This window comes from Corylus avellana, chromosome 4 (assembly GCF_965113065.1).
Source record: "Corylus avellana chromosome 4, dhCorAvel1.hap1.2, whole genome shotgun sequence".
Classification (NCBI taxonomy): Eukaryota; Viridiplantae; Streptophyta; class Magnoliopsida; order Fagales; family Betulaceae; genus Corylus; species Corylus avellana.
The window spans coordinates 20841965-20858546 of NC_142493.1; the positions used below are offsets into that span (position 1 = coordinate 20841965).

At 37.3% G+C, this 16582-nt stretch overlaps 2 protein-coding genes across 2 annotated transcripts; one reads left to right on the forward strand and one right to left on the reverse strand.

The window, feature by feature from the left end:
• Window positions 1-6612: 6612 nt before the first annotated feature.
• Window positions 6613-8181, forward strand: LOC148586431 (uncharacterized). Its single transcript, XM_088515634.1, has 3 exons — window positions 6613-7092; window positions 7349-7591; window positions 7633-8181. Exons 1-3 carry the CDS (start codon window positions 6613-6615, stop codon window positions 8179-8181), a joined length of 1272 nt encoding a protein of 423 aa, XP_088371760.1.
• A 6065-nt stretch (window positions 8182-14246) lies between these two features.
• Window positions 14247-15844, reverse strand: LOC132178778 (heavy metal-associated isoprenylated plant protein 20). The gene is made up of 3 exons (XM_059591324.2): window positions 15674-15844; window positions 15446-15521; window positions 14247-14776 (listed from the first exon to the last, which is right to left on the reverse strand). The coding sequence occupies exons 1-3, from the start codon at window positions 15743-15745 to the stop codon at window positions 14484-14486; spliced, it is 441 nt and encodes a 146-aa protein (XP_059447307.1). The 5' UTR covers window positions 15746-15844; the 3' UTR covers window positions 14247-14483.
• Window positions 15845-16582: the final 738 nt, after the last annotated feature.

The window sequence follows — 16582 nt, forward strand, 5'->3', positions numbered from 1 at the left end:
AACAATTAACCAACTTAATCAATTTTTCAAGTGAATTTTGAATTTTATTTTGTAGGTTTCATTATTGTGTTCATTTAGTTGATTTGTGGTTGTCATTTTGGTCCGTATTCCATGAATTTACTTTTTCTTTTCATTTATAAAGCATATTCTTTACTGATTTTGTTGTAATAAGGAAGTTGATAAATCTTAACATAAAAACTTGTAACCAACAATTAACCAACTTAACTGACCACCTATTAACCGACTAACCGATTGACCGAAAAAGTCAAAATGATTCTTTATCGGTATGAAGTTGGTTAATTAATCGACTTAACCGACTAAACCGACTTTCATGAATCGGTAGGCGATACACTGACGGAACAAATACCCATCGCTAGTGTTGCCATAGGAGAAGAAGAAGCTTGAAGATAGGGAAGTGATGAGCTTTTGCTTATAATTTCTCAATGCGGGCACGAACATTACGTCCACGGCATTGTAGTGGGTAATGGCGAATTTGGTGAAATGCCAACTAGTCCAAGAGAAGGTTTTGGAAGAGATTAAAGGGGTTGTTGTGGGGGACGGAGAGGAGGTTGATGGGATAAGGTTATTAATAAGAATTTCTCCTCGCTTCCCTCACCTCAATGATGGTGGTGGCCAAGAGCTCATCGGCGGGGTCGAAGTAGGAGAGTGTGGTGTCTAGTCGCTTGTTGTTAACAACGATGGTCACAGTACAAAAAAAACCCAATATTGGTGATGGTGTCGTTTGAACAGTACCACGTCTTCAATTTTTGACAATGTGGCACTGTTGCCACGGCGCCAACTTGTTGGCACCGTGTTATTATTCACGTGTCATTAATTTCAAATTTTGCATGTCAAAAAAAAAAAAAAAATTCAAATTTTGAATTTTAACATTTTTTCCCTTTTTTTCTTTCTTCTTTCTTCTTTATCCCTTCTTTCCCCGTTTATTTGTTCACCTCTCCTCCAAAACAGAGAGCCAGAGAGACTGAGACATAGAGAGAAAGAGATGGAGCCTTTAATTCTTCCCTGTTCCTTCTTCCTTCTTTCTTCTTTCTTCTTTCTTCTTCCTTCTTCCTTCGTTCCCTCTTCCTTCTTCCCCTGGGTGTTTCAGAGAAGAATTAGAGAGAGAGAACGCATCGTACAAGATGTGACCCATCGGAGCGCACCCCATGGGCAGATGATTTTACCTACTGGAACGGTTTCTAAGCTCAGAGACCACCGGGTTTGACGTTGCTCTGCTACCCATGGCGCTGATCTCTCTCTCAACCTGGTTCTCCATTTTTCTAGCACTATTCCGTTCACTCTGTCTCTCTCTCTCCCTCAACTCGTAGAAGAGAAGAAGAAAGGGAAAGAAGGAACGGGGAAGGGAAGAAGGAAGAAAACAGGGAGAGGCAGTTGGTTTCAGTTCTCTCTCCTTCTCACTCTCTCTGTCACTCTCTATATCTCCCTCTCTCTCTCTCTCTGTGTTTCAGTAAGAACAAAAAGAAGAAGAAAAGAAGAAGCAGGGGAGAAGAAAGAAAGGGAGAAAGGAAATGACGAAGAGAAGAGAAAAGGAATGGTGTGTTTAGAACTAAAAGGGGAGAGGATGGGTATAGACAAGTTATCTATAAAAAATAAAAATAAAAATTGCTTTGCCCCTCTATTTTTTTTATTTAAATTTTATTTGAAAACCCTTAAATATTTATTATAAAAATTATATATATTTTTAATATAAATAGATACATTTATTAATATAAATATTTATTTGTAAAAATTACTTTTTTTACAATTTTTTAAAGGGTAGTGCCGTTTTTACTGTTCACACGTTACCAATTGATGATGTGTAAACAGTAAAAACGGCACTACCCCTCTTTTAGTCTATGTAATTTTTGCCATTTAAAAAAGGTCACTAAAGGCACGTCACTAACTATATATTGGCCCAAAAATATCACTATATGGCAGTTATTAAACCCCTATATTTTTGTAGTGTGGCGGAGATTATAGATTTGTGAAGGGTGGCGGTGGAGAGTTTGAGGGCTTTTGTGTGGTTGTTGTTGAGTTTGAGGGGGAGAGACATGAAGAAGGGTTAGAGGTAGGGGTGGTTATCGGTCATATCGGTCCGGTTTTGGCCATTTTCAGTTACCGACCAATAACTATTGGTTAATCGGTTTTCTAACCGATTACCAACCGATAAGAATTTATATCGAAAATTATCGGTTAATTGGTAATCGGGTAAACCGGTTTTCCTGGGCTTTCAAATTCACATTTTTTTGCTAACAAAATGAAGCATCTCTGCTAACAAATTCTGATTAAATTCACATTTTTTTGCTAACAAATGAAGCATGGACATTCATCAAGCCAAAGATTTGAACGAGGGTGTTCAAAAATTTCACGACTTTTTGAAGAACGAAAAAAAAAATGTAATAGAAGGGGTTTTTCATCCTTCAATAAAGGGGCCAAAAAACAAGCAAGATAAATCTTGCTAGTTTCTTTGAGGAAACTAGGCTAAGGGGAGAGTCTTCTACTGGAAACAGGGTGAAGGGTCAGTTTGTAACCGTGGGGATGGGGGATCATTTGGAATCCTTGTGTGGACGGATATCTCTCATAGGCAGGGAGAAGACAGGCATCAAAATTGTTGAAGGAGAAGTTGCAGCAGACCGAGAAAAGGGCGAGCAATGTTTAGTGGGTAGGATTGGAGACGACAAGAGGATAAACAAAGAGGCCTTTAAGAATGTACTTTCGAAGATATGGCGAATTTCGGGATCTGTGGTTTTCAATGAGGTGCAAGATAATGTCTGGGTGTTTGAGTTCGAGGAACTAGACGATAAGAAGCGGGTAATGGAGGGGAGGCCATGGTCTTTTGATAGACAACTCCTGATTTTGAATGATTTTGATGGAAGTATCCCTCCGGCACAGATGCAATTCACTCATTCCCCGTTCTGGATCCAAATGCATGATATGCCGCTAATTTGCATGAATAAGGGGGTGGGTGCAAAGATTGGCGAATCTCTGGGAACTTTAGAAGATGTTGATATGGCCAGAGATGGTGGTGGATGGGGAAGATGCCTAAGGATTCGGGTGAATATTGATCTCCGTAATCCTCTGGAACAAGGCCGGGCTTTATCGCTGGGGGGGAAAGACTATTGGGTGACGTTCAAATACGAGTGACTTCCTCATTGTTGCTTCGATCGCGGTCGGATTCTGTATGGGGCGAAAGGATGCATGGTGTTGAAATCTCAGCGTCGGCATGAAGCAGCAGGTCCCAAGCCATGGGGTGTCTGGCTCAGGGCGGAGGAACCACGGAGGAGAATGGGCGGGGAACCAGGCGACGATTTTTTCCAGGGAACAACTCGACACGATGACAGCGCTTTGTGGAAGCAGGGGAGTACCAGAAAGGAAAGTCCCGTGAATCATGGGAACCCTAGTAACGCCAGTCGTTCTGGTTTTGGAGATCTAAATGGTGGGAGCGCATCTTTCCTTAATGAGGATAGGAGCGTTGACAACTTTAATGATGAAGGAGATTCTGCTGAAAATCCGGTGGAGGGGATGCAGCATGCGCTGGCAGGGACCAAGTTAGCAGGAAAGATGTCACGTGGTGAAGGGAAAAAAACTGACGAGTGCATGGAGGTGGAGAATGCAGAGACGTGTCCTTCTATGCATGAACCCATGCGTTAGGCAACAGTACAGGGATCAAATGCCGTGCTATTGGCTATTGAGAAGGAACAAGGAGTAAGGGATAGCCAGAGCATGATACAGGGTTTGGCGCTGGCAGGGGATTCTCAATCGACAATGCAGGAAGCTCCTAATGGGACGCACTCAGCTAAGAAAACCACTGACATGATGATGGACAAGGAAAATGACAAACAAATGGGGATGGTAGGGGGATCAGTGAGGCGTTGGAAGCGTCAAGCCAGGAGGTCTGAGCAGCAAATGGCAACTAATAATCTGCCAGGGCAAAAGAGGAAAGTACGTGTGGATGAGGTGGGCGGAGACAGGGAGGAGGTAGGAAAAAAAACTATGAAAGCTTTGCCTAATTTGATTGATTTGGCGGCAGCTGTTAAACAGCCCCGCCACGCTCAATGAGTATTATTAGCTGGAACTGCCGAGGGCTTGGGAACCCTCGGACAGTTCGTGACCTTAGCCAAATGGTTAGGGATAAGAAGCCCGACATTTTGTTTCTAATGGAAACAATATGTAAAAAGACGAGAATGGAATGGATTAGAGTAAAACTTGGCTTTGCGGGTCTTTTTGCCGTCGACCCAGTGGGTAGAAGTAGAGGTATTGCGTTATTATGGAAGGAGGATAATGGTCTGGAGATACAAAATTTTTCACAGAGGCATATCAACGCCATTGTGAAGAGGAATGGTGATGGGTTTCAATGGAAATTAACTGGTTTTTACAGACATCCGAATAGCTCGAAAAGAAAGGAGGCGTGGGCACTGTTACGACATCTCAACTCATATATGCCGGAGAGTTGGATGTGTGTAGGTGATTTCAATGAACTAACGCATCAAGGAGAAAAAACGGGCGATGCTAGAAGAAGAGAAGGTCTTATGGCGGACTTTCGCTCAACATTGGAAGATTGTCGTCTGGGAGACCTTGGCTTTATTGGCCCGAGATTCACATGGTCCAATAAACGAGCAGATGGTGTTTCGACCTGAGTTCGTTTGGATAGAGCAGTGGCTAATAACACTTGGTGTGCTCGCTATGGAGAAGCAGAAATTCATGTTCTTGCAGCAAGAGCCTCTGACCATAATCCCCTACTAGTACAGTTCGAACAGATAAGGCAACAAGGTCGGGTTGGTGGCAAGGGATTCAAATTTGAAGCTCGATGGTGGCTGGATCCAGAATGTGGGGACATTATTAAAAAGGCCTGGAATGACCCGGTGTTGTCAGGGGATAGCATGCAGTCCGTACGTTGTGGCTTGGAAAATTGTCAATTTCAATTGCAAGGGTGGAGTTGTATAAAACACGGAAACTTGGAAAAGAAGGTGGAAAATATGACAAAACAATTGGCTGCCTTGCAGAATGGAGACCGTCCCGAGGATCAAGAGACGATTAAAATATTACAATTAGAAATTGACATACTTCTGGAACATGCAGACACAAAGTGGAAACAGAGAGCTAAGCAACATTGGTTTCAGAAAGGAGATAGAAATACACCTTTTTTCCACGCTTGGGCGAGCCATCGGAGAAGGGTTAATTGTATACAACGGGTATGGGATGATGAAGGTCGAGAGTGGACTCAACCGGATGAAATTGGTCAAGCTTTTGTTTCCTTTTATCAAAAGCTTTTCCAAACTGATGGTCCACGGGGCATAGTCGAGTGCTTGGAGGGATTAGAGGTATGGGTTACTCCTGACATGAATAGGTGCCTCTTGCGTTGGTTTGTGGCGGAGGAGGTGGATTTTGCGCTTTCTCAAATGGGTCCCTTGAAATCCCCCGGCCCGGATGGCTTTGCAGCATGTTTCTATCAAAAAGCCTGGGAGGTCGTCCGACAAAAGGTATGTGCAGCTGTACTAGATTTTCTGAATGAAGGTATTTTTTCTGCTGAGATAAATGAAACCCATATTGCTTTGATTCCCAAAACCAAAAGTCCCACTCTTATTACTGATTTCCGGCCTATTAGTTTATGTAACGTCATTTATAAACTAATTGCCAAGGTCTTAGCGAATCGTATGAAGAAAGTGCTGGGGGACATCATATCCCCCAACCAAAGTGCTTTTATTCCTGGCAGATTGATCACGGATAATGTGATTATTGCGTTTGAAGCTCTACATACTATGGACACCCGGTTAAAAGGCAAAGAGGGCTATATGGCGTTAAAATTGGATATGAGTAAGGCCTACAACCGAGTGGAATGGGATTTTTTGGAGACAGTAATGCATAGGATTGGCTTTGCTCCCAGGTGGGTCCAATTGATGATGACTTGTGTGAAAACAGTGAGCTACTCGGTATTGATTAATGGCAGACCATATGGCAAAATTATCCGCACTCGTGGTCTGAGGCAAGGGGACCCATTATCACCGTATTTCTTTCTTCTATGTGCTGAAGGACTAACTACAGGGATCAACAAAATGGAAAGAGTGGGGGGAATTACCGGATTGCCTTTGACACGAGGGGGGACAAGGTTGACCCATTGATTCTTCGCAGATGATAGCCTTCTTTTTTGTAAGGCCGATTTGGTGGAGTGGTATTGTATCCAGAAGGTGCTACAAGATTATGAACAAGCATCGGGGCAGAAGTTGAATAGGGGCAAAACGTCACTATATTTTAGCCGTAATACTCATTCGGAGGTTAAAACACAAATCCTATCAGTTGCGGAAATAAACTCTACCCAACAGTATGAGAAGTATTTGGGGCTTCCGGCACTCATAGGTAAATCCAAGGTGTCTTCTTTTGCCGGAATAAAAAGGGCGTATATGGGACAAGATGCAAGGCTGGAAAGAAAAATTTCTTTCCCATGCAGGCAAAGAAATGTTATTGAAGGCCGTAGTGCAAGCCATTCCGACATACACCATGAGAGTGTTCTTACTTCCCAAAACGTCGTGCACCGAGATTAATTCAATGATGTCAAAATTCTGGTGGGGGTTTAAAGATAATGACAAAAAGGTGGCTTGGATGAGTTGGGAAAAGATGGGAAAGGCAAAAGAGAAAGGAGGGATGGGTTTCCGTGACTTAGAATGCTTTAACGTTGCATTGCTTGCTAAGCAAGGATGGCGAATAATTCAAAATCCAGACTCTCTTGTGGCACAAATCTTAAAGGAGAAATGTCACCCAAATGACACCTTCCTAGATGCTCCCTTAAGTAAGAAATCTTCATATGTGTGGCGGAGTATTTGGAATGCGAAGAAGTTGCTTAATGAAGGTTTGGTGTGGCGAGTGGGAAATGGGAGGCGGATCAAAATCTGGGGTGATAAATGGCTCTTCTCCCTTACAACTTATGATGTACAGTCACCAGTAAATACATTAATAGCTGATGCCAGAGTTTGTGAACTGATAGACCAGGACTCACAATGGTGGAATATAGCTCTTATCAAGGATATATTTTTGGAAGAGGATGTAGCCAAGATATGCAGCCTAGCTATTAGTCCACGTACCCAACAAGACCGGATGGTATGGGCAGGGAATAAAAATGGTGTTTTTTTCAGTAAGGAGTGCTTATCATCTAGCGAAAGATTTAAATTCCAGAAATGAAAGTGGTTGTTCGGGCTGTGATAGTATGACTCCTCTATGGAAACGGATCTGGAAGATTTCGGGACCAAGAGTTATTCCTCTGTTTCTTTGGCAAGCATGTAATAATATATTGCCCACCAATGAAAATCTGTTCAAACGGCGAATCACAACTGATCCTTTATGTCCGATTTGTCAGATGGAAGTGGAGACCGTGGGACACGTCCTGTGGAGCTGCCCGGCAGCGCGGGATGTCTGGATAGAGGGAAATATACGATTTCAGAAGAGTTGCAGTGAAGAGGATAATTTTAGTAGCATCATCCAGAGATTACGTGAGAGGCTTACAGAGGAAGATTTTGATCTAATGGCCTGTCTTGCACGACAAATTTGGCTAAGGAGGAATAAAATGGTCTTTGAAGATAAATTTTCGCATCCAAAGCTGGTCTTAAAGTTGCCTGTGACCAAATGGAGTTTCATAAGCAGGCGTGTCAAGGTGTCCAAGGAGTATCACAACCGACCTGTGCGACAGGGGAAGTAACATGGCAACCTCCACCCAGGGGAATCTCAAAACTCAACTGGGATGCGGCTATAGCTGCTGACAGGAAATTGATGGGAATTGGAGTGATTGCCCGGGATTTTGAAGGTAGAGTGCTGGCGACACAATGCCTGACTAAGCCTTATGTTCGTGACCCTGGAGTGGCGGAAGATATGGCTTTGAGGGCGGCAGTGGTGTTAATGGAACAGCTGGGTATTACGCAGGCTATATTGGCAGGAGATTGTTTAGAGGTGGTGCAAGCTGTGAAAACAGAGGAGAGCAGCCTGGCTCGGTATGGGCCTATCCTGGAAGATACCAAAGAGCTCCTAAAGGTGTGTAATTACTGGGATATTTGCCATGTCCGTCGTACATCTAATGAAGCCGCACACAGGCTTGCGAAACTGGCAGTCTCACAAAATTTGAATCAGTTATGGATCCAAACGGTTCCCCCTTGTATTGGGGATATTGTAATGGCTGAAACAATTTTCGTTGCTTAATGAAAGGATTCCTTTTCCCCTCAAAAAAAAAAAAAAAAAACACAAGCAAGATCTACGAATCAAACGCTCCCCTACATCTCTGCAAATACAGATGGTCAGAGATAGAGAAAGAGACAGAGATCAGACAAAATTTGTGATCTAGAAGTCTATGCTCAGGAAAATGGGCAACAAAAAGTAAAGCAGATTGCCGGCGGTGGCGTCGGTAATCTGCAGAGGGAGTTAGGGTTAGTGGAAAAGACTAAAGAGAGGTATATATATTGAAACCAAAACAACGTCGTTTTGGTTTCAATAAAAATCCTACTATCGGTTTCTTAACGGTTATAATAGTTTTCGATAACAAACCTTTAACTGACCGACAAGCTCATCGGTATAAAATTTTTAACCCATTACCGATCAATAACTATCGATGGCGGTTAATATCGGTTCGGTCAAATTCGGTAGGCAGTCAGTAATCAATAATCTGTTAATCTGTCCACCCCTAATTAGAGGAGAGGGTTTTGGCGGTTGGAAATTAAGAGGTTGAAGTTGTGGGGGAGAGATAGAGGGTGGTACGGTGGAGGAGGAGAGGAATCTAAAGATGAAGAGCGAGGCTACCATTGTTGTGTGTGTTTGACAATTGACAGAGTGAGGATTTTGGTTTGGGTTGGGGAGGATCCGGCTTAGGTGTGGTAGTTCAAAACTACCGCACCATGCTGTAGCCCAAAACGACCCAGTTTGGGGTCGTTTTGGGCAATAAAAAATTAGTTTTTTAAAAAGAAATAAGAAGAAAAAAAAAGAAAAATATTAAAAAATTAAAACTACTAAAAAAATAAAAGAGAAAGAAAAAAAAAATCAAAGGGGTGGCTGGGAGAAGATACGTTTGAAGAAAGACCAAGAGGATTTTTCCTCTGTTCTCACTCTATGATCAGTCATGGCAGTGGCAGAAAAATAAAAGAGAAAGAAAAAAAAAAATCAAAGGGGTGGCTGGGAGAAGATACTTTTGAAGAAAGACCAAGAGGAGGAGATTTTTCCTCTGTTCTCACCCTCCGATCAGTCATGGCAGTGGCAGAAAAACAAACTGAAGCCCACCTGAATCTTGAGTACTCAATCCCCCGGCCACGCAAATCCGACGACCACATCCACATGAGTCCCACTAAGAAAATCCTCCTAATTCTCTTCACCGTCATCATCGCCGGCTTCATCATCTTGTACAGCTTCAGCCCCTCCAACCTCAAGATCCATGTCATTGACGCGTCTCTCGCGCAGTTCAATCTCACCACTAACAATGCGCAGATCAACATCAGCATCAGAAACCCCAACAAAAGGATTGGATTGTACAACGACACCATTCCCGACCAGCCATGCCCTTTGATTTTTCTTTTTCTTTTATTTTTTTTCATAGTTTTATTTTTTAATATTTTTATTTTTTAAATTATTGATTTTTTTAATATTGAATGAATTTTTAATTATTTCTTTTTAAAAAACTAATTTTTTATTGCCCAAAACGACCCCAAACTGAGTCGTTTTGGGCTACAGCATGGTGCGGTAGTTTTGAACTACCGCACCTAAGCCGGATCCGGTTGGGGATATAGGAGGCGGGAACAATGAGGGGTTTGCATTCTTCAATTCCTTCATAATACAAATTTCATTATCTTAGCCCTCAATAGAAATTAATTCATTGAGGAATACCAACCTGACTAAAAATTAAAGCCTTTAATTTTCCTAGTAATTTGGTCTCTAGTGTGATCTCATAGTATTTTCTCTCCAATTGTACCCAGTTAACAATAACACATTTTGTTGAAAAATATGTCTGTTAAAAAAAGATAAATTAAAAAAAATACGATTGTTAAAATATATATATATATATATATATATATATATATATATATATATATTTTTTTAAAAAAGACAAAGACATATATTACACAAAGATGAATATTAAAAAAAATATAAATATTAAAAAATATGATTGTTGGAGAAAGTATAAAAAAAATATTTGAAAAATAATATTTAAATGGAATATTGAAAATTAATAGTTAAAATGTTGAGGATGATAGAGTGGAGGAGTGCTACACATCTCAAATTTTTTTTTCAAAAGTTAGTTCCCAAATGATGTGTTATTATCTCATTAGATTTATTATTTTGAGAAGTGTGTCACCAACTCATAGGATAGTGACATATCATTTGATAATTAATTTTTGGAAAGAAAATTTGGGATATTCAGCATTTCTTAATAGAGAAATTTTTTAAAAAATGAATAGTTAAAATATAGAAATGTAATTTTTTAGCTACTTGGGCTAGTATATTTGTTGGGGCAACTATGAATGGTCTTAATATTAGAATCTTGATGTCTAATTGACAAACCTTTCAACCAATGCATCATGCGAACTTGTTTCAGTGTCCTCTAGAATCTTTCTATTACCAACAACATCTTTTAAATGTTGAACTAAGAATAAATAATTTTTTTTTTGTTTTATTTATTTATTTATTTTTTGTAGTTATGCAGAGGTTGACTTTAAAGTTAATTCCGTCTATGATTTCTATTTAATCTAAATTTTCATTGCTTGGATGTATCTTTTTGGCTTAATGTATTATTTTTTCGCGACTGTGAATTAATTATTTTTATGAATATGTTGAGATCTGAATATGTTGACCTTTTATTTGTGAAATTTTTGGTTGAGCTCTTCTTTGTTTGAATGTTTTCTGGGTTTTAGTAGGATTTTCCAACATTTTTTGGAAGTATTTTTGTTACTTTTAAAAGCAAAAGAAGATAATTGTTTCTTAGTATGGTGCAGTAAAGGAATAGAAATATTTTCGAAACACCAAAAATATATTTAAGCACTGGATCAGATGTGAGATGATTTATTTGATTGCATTAAATTTTGAGTGAAATATTTTTTTATTTTTTATTTTGTATCCAAAAAAATTGATTATTTTGCTATGTATTATTATTATTATTATTATTGCAATGTTCAGAAGTATATAGGTTTTATTTGTAAATATGTATCATACCAACAATATCAAGGATTCCTGCTAACTTTTATTACTGATTTGATAATTAGAATTCATGTTTTTTTCTTGTTATTATTTTTTTTATACTTCTTTTCATAATATTCTATACTACAACTATGTGAATAATGATTTTAACATGTTTTGATTTATATGGATTAAACTAAATTGTAGGTCTTGAGTTTTAGTTAATTTCAATGTTTTATGGATTTTTTTTTTTTTTTTTTTTTTTTTTTTTTTTTTTTTTTTCATTTAAGTGAATTTCTTGATTTTCAGGTTTTCTTCTTGCATTTTTTTTTTAATACATCTTTTCATATTAAACTACCCCTCCGGGGTACGAAAATTTTAACATGTTTTAATGTATATGAATTAAAATAAAATCAAGGGTCTTATATTTTAATTTTATTTGAGTTTTTGTTGGAATTTTTTGTTCTTGTGTGATTTACTCGGATTTTTAGGCATTAATTTTTAGAAGTGTTTTTTCTTCTTGCAAACATTTATTTGATTGTTACGGAGAAAAGGAACACAAACTCTTTTCAAACACCAAATAATAATTAAGCACTGAACCTAATGTGAGATGATTTATTTAATTGCGTTAAATGATTGAGTTAAACTCCTATGGGAACAACGAGTTTTAACTTATTTTAATTTATATGGATTAAAATAAAATCAGGGGCTGTGTGTGCATTTTAATTGAACTAAAACCCATATATTTCGATTTATAGGGATTAAGCTAAAATTAAGGGTCTAATAATGTAAAATTTTATGTGATTTATACGTTCAAACAATGTTTGTGTGTGATTGTATCACTATGTTCAGTAATGTAGTGTTATATAACCTTTAGTATGTCTTTTTGATTGAAAGAAGCATGAGAAAAAAAATTTTACATGACTTTTATAAAAAATTATGATGGTAATGCATTTAAGATTTGAAATTAAATTACAATGAAATGTTTTGTGCATAGTGTTGGTTATGAGCTAGTTTTTCCAACTAGTCTAAGCTAGATGAGTGGAAATTACACCAAGTCTATCCTTTAAAGTTTTTCCTTAATTTTTTGGTTAAAAGGGAATGCAATATTAGAGCTAACTGTGGGAATAGTTCGAGTCCTGATAAAAAAAAATACTAAAATTTTGTTTTCCCATAATTATGTGAGCCAATTAGCCAATACAATCGAGGCAGCACCCCAACAGAAGTGGCAGTCATTTTCCCATAAAGTTTGTGTTATATAAGGAAATTGGAGTATGAAGGATAATTTTAAAAAAGTTAAATGCATTATTGATTAAAAACATATGTTGATGGGTGATTGGTAGGGTACGGTACAAAACAATCAACCAGACAAACTAAAGCCAAAAAGTATCCACTTTTGCAAGAAGCTTCTCTACTAAGAGATCTCTTTGTCCAGCCTACACTTATACATTCTCCCCTTTCCTTGGCACATACCATCACATTTTAACAAATTTTATATCTACTTTTCTCACAATGATTTTGATTGTTTCGTCGTGTTTGGCTGCAAACATGCTTGTTGGTCCCTGAACAAACAGACAGATTATAAAGATTAGCATGATAAGGGTTTCATTTTATCTCCATGGCATTGATTATTACCTAAATCATTGATCAATAATGCATTAAACTATAAAAAGCGATCTTTTTATTTGTCCCTTAGCTGGTGATCCCTGATTTACAGGGAAAGCAAGATAAGATTAGATCCATTTGACTAATATGAATTGATGTTATTATCTTATGTATAGTGTGTGTTTTCACCCTTTGTTTTTTTATGTACGTATTTTTTTAGGCATGTCACATCCCCTTTAACCACACCAACTACACTCAAATTCAAAGAATAAGATCACGACTCAAATAAAAGAAAATTATTTATTACGTTTCGAAAACTTTTAGCTTGTGAGCATGCCTCCATGATCAATGTTATCCTATCCCTAAGCCGACACACTTATCAGACTAATTATACGCTCACCACGGAGCTAGAGGTGGGCTGGTGTGGGCATGACCTTCTCCAGCCCTACATGTGAATCTTATAGATTCAATGATGGATTTAAAAATAAAAAATAATAATAATTCTTAATTAGTAAAAGCATGCACTATTTCCCATCATATGCTATACATGCAATCGTGATGAATAATACAATGTTAATTGGCTTTAGCTTAAGTGGACTATTAATTAGTAGAACTAATATTCCCACGAAAAGTAGTAGCATAATTCCAAAGCTTTCTTGAGAGATAAGATTCATTCAAATTAACTTATTACTTTAGTTCCTGAAATTTGGTAACTCTTAATCTTCAGTTTACACACCAAAGCCCAACCGAGAAGCAACAAATTAACCATAAATTATCTTATATATAAGTAATCCAATTAATGGAAGAAAAGCAAGCACATAACTAAAGATATGATTCTATTTACATAACTCCAATGCATATATAACTATTAGAGCATCTTCAGCAATGTTCATTTTAGCTAATCAAAAAACATAATTTTCTACTTTATCTTTTACTTTTTCAATACAAATTTCAAAATATTTTTTATTATATTATCTTTTTTTATAATATTATTTTCTATTTTTTTTTTCGTTATTTTCTTAACAAGCAACAGAGAGAGAGAGAAATGATTAAACACATAATACATATCCTATAGGGCTTACTTAAAAGTAATTAATCAAAATGAGTATTTAATTATTTCAACAATACTAGAGTATCTACTCGGGTCTTTCTTGCATCTTTCTTCATCCTCCTTTTTTTTTTTTTTTTTTTTTTTTTTTTTTTTTATATATATATATATAAAAAAAAAATATCAATTACTTCGATTGGTCATAGAAATCTAATGGTTGATTTTTTTTTTTTTGTTTAACAAAGTATGGAAAAGAATGAGAAAATGACCAAGGTAGATGCTCTAGTATTTCTTTTGAAATAAAGAGAAGACAAGCTGCTAAGCATGATTTTTGCCTCATATTTGCTAAATATATATATATTTCCTTCTCCTGTCTATTTTCCATCTAATTTCATTGGTGAATTTAAAAAGAAATTGTACGAAAAATAAACAGGAATTAGAAAAACAGCAGTTATCCGTGTACAAAAGTAGAACGACAACTTTTCATTAGGTAAGAATTGAAGAAGTACGAGTCTAGAGTGATATATACATACAACTTCTTAAAGAACATCTACAACCGAAACACAATCAAAACTTTCCTCCATACAAACTCAAAGTACACTAACTCAAATAATTATTGGTTCATATAATTCACTTATGTCTCCAAAAAAAAAAAAAAGAGTGTAATTTCCGCCCCTTCTTCCGTGAAAATTGCTTACATGATCGAACATGCATTGGGATTTTCATCACTGAAGAGGGTGGTGAGCTTCTCGTCTGGTGCATTTGGGCTAGGGAGGGCTTGGACAACATTTTTCACGTACCCGGCTGGCGCTTTCTTGTCATATGCCTGAGCCACGTAGGGGTATGCCACCAAGTTATATGGCACGTACGGCCAAAACTCAGCCTTCTTTCCAGTGCTCTTCACCTTATTTAATACCTTGTTTGGCTCCACGAACCCAGTTACTGTTACCCGGCTTTGCTTTCGGTTCACCACCACAGATTTCGCGCCTATTAAAGAAAAAAAAAATTAAATGGAAATAAGATTAGTACTAATTAAAATAATTAAATACATAAGAGAGTGCGACTTGACTAGATTTGCTTAGGAAAAGAAATAACAATTATGTAATTAACTTTATGGTAAGGGAATAATTTTGGTTAATGGGATTTTGTGTTGCATTTATTATGTCCGTATACGTGCTTTAATACTTTCTACTTACTTTCACAAAAATTAATGAATGATGAGTCAACATAATTACCACCACCAGTCTCCCCTGCGAGGGAGGGAGCTTTTTTTTTAACTTTATATAGTTGGAAGTCACTTGATCAAGTCACTTGATGAAGGACCAAATTAATAACTTCTAGGATATGCTACTTTTTTTTTTCTTTTTTCTGGGTCTCTAGGCTATGATATTTATTCAAGTTATTCAACTGAAAAAAAAAAGAAAAAGAAAAACACAAGAATTGTCTAAAACATGTGCACTTCCAAATTTCCTAAACGAAATTCTATATATCCTTACCTTAATGCTCAATATATCCTCAGTATATATGAAAGAATTTTATTTATATATTCAATCATAAGATGTATCCCAAGCTTATTTGACCTATACTTGTTGCTTTTTTGGTGACCAGAGAGAGAGAGAGAGAGAGGGGGGGAAGGCTAGGGAGAAAGCTTTGAACCTTTCATGCTGGAAACTGAATTTTTGACTCTCCTTTCACAGCCATCACAGTCCATTTTCACCTTGATTTCAACTGTCTGCAACGCAAGAAGAGTAAATATTGAAAAGGAAATTAATGATTAGATTTGACATGCAAAAGCCACTGAGGAGACCAAAAACGCACAGACTCTCACACGCAGATCAGAGAAAAAACGAGAAAGATAGGGATTGCTTTTGAAGAACACAACACCTGCATTGCTTTGCGTTTCTTCCTTCGGGTGGTAATAGTGAAATAGTCTGAGAGAAAATCCAGAGCACCCATTTTGTCTCTCTTTTCAGTAAACACAAAGAAAAGATTTATCTTCTTATTTGGTTGTATGTATTGAACAGAGAGAGAGAGAGAGAGAGAGAGAGAGAGAGAGGGGGGGGGGGGGGGGGGGGGGGGGGAGAGGAGAAAGTTTCTCACAGTTTTGGGAGGATTGAAATACATGTAGAGTGAGTTGGTGTTATATATATAAGAAGGGTAAATGATGATGAGGGATATGAAGAGAGGAACTTGGGGTGCAAGTTGAGCGTAATTAGGACTAAAATAATAATGATATAATACTTAAGATAATATGACTTGTGTTCTTAAATCACTTGGGTTTTTCTTTGGTCCAAAGATAAAATAAAAAAAAATTTAAAGTAAATCTTAAGAAAGGAGTAATTAATTAATGGTTTTCGTGGTTTTGTATATTTGACAGGTTAATTGGAGGAGGCTGGCCATCGTCCAGCTGTTTCCTTTTGCCCAAAGAAAGGGAGAAGTGTTGTAAAGAGCCTTTTGTCTCCTTTGATTATTCTGAACGAAGGCCTACAACACGTACAACGTTGTAGGCTACACCAGGTTGTGCAAAATTTGCGGTTCCTACAGTTTCTATTAATTTATTTCTATCCCAGTTTTTGCAATCTTAAATTTGAATCATATATAGTTAATTAATCAAAATAATAATCATAATCATCATTAACTACGTTTTTTTTAAGAAAAAGATTTTTTTTTTTTTAAAGAAAAATATGTTATTGGTGATTCTTCTCAATTACTTATTTTGTTTAACACTACGTATTTTTGAAAGTATTCCCTAAATAAGATTTCGAACTCTCTAGATCTATGTACTATTATAAA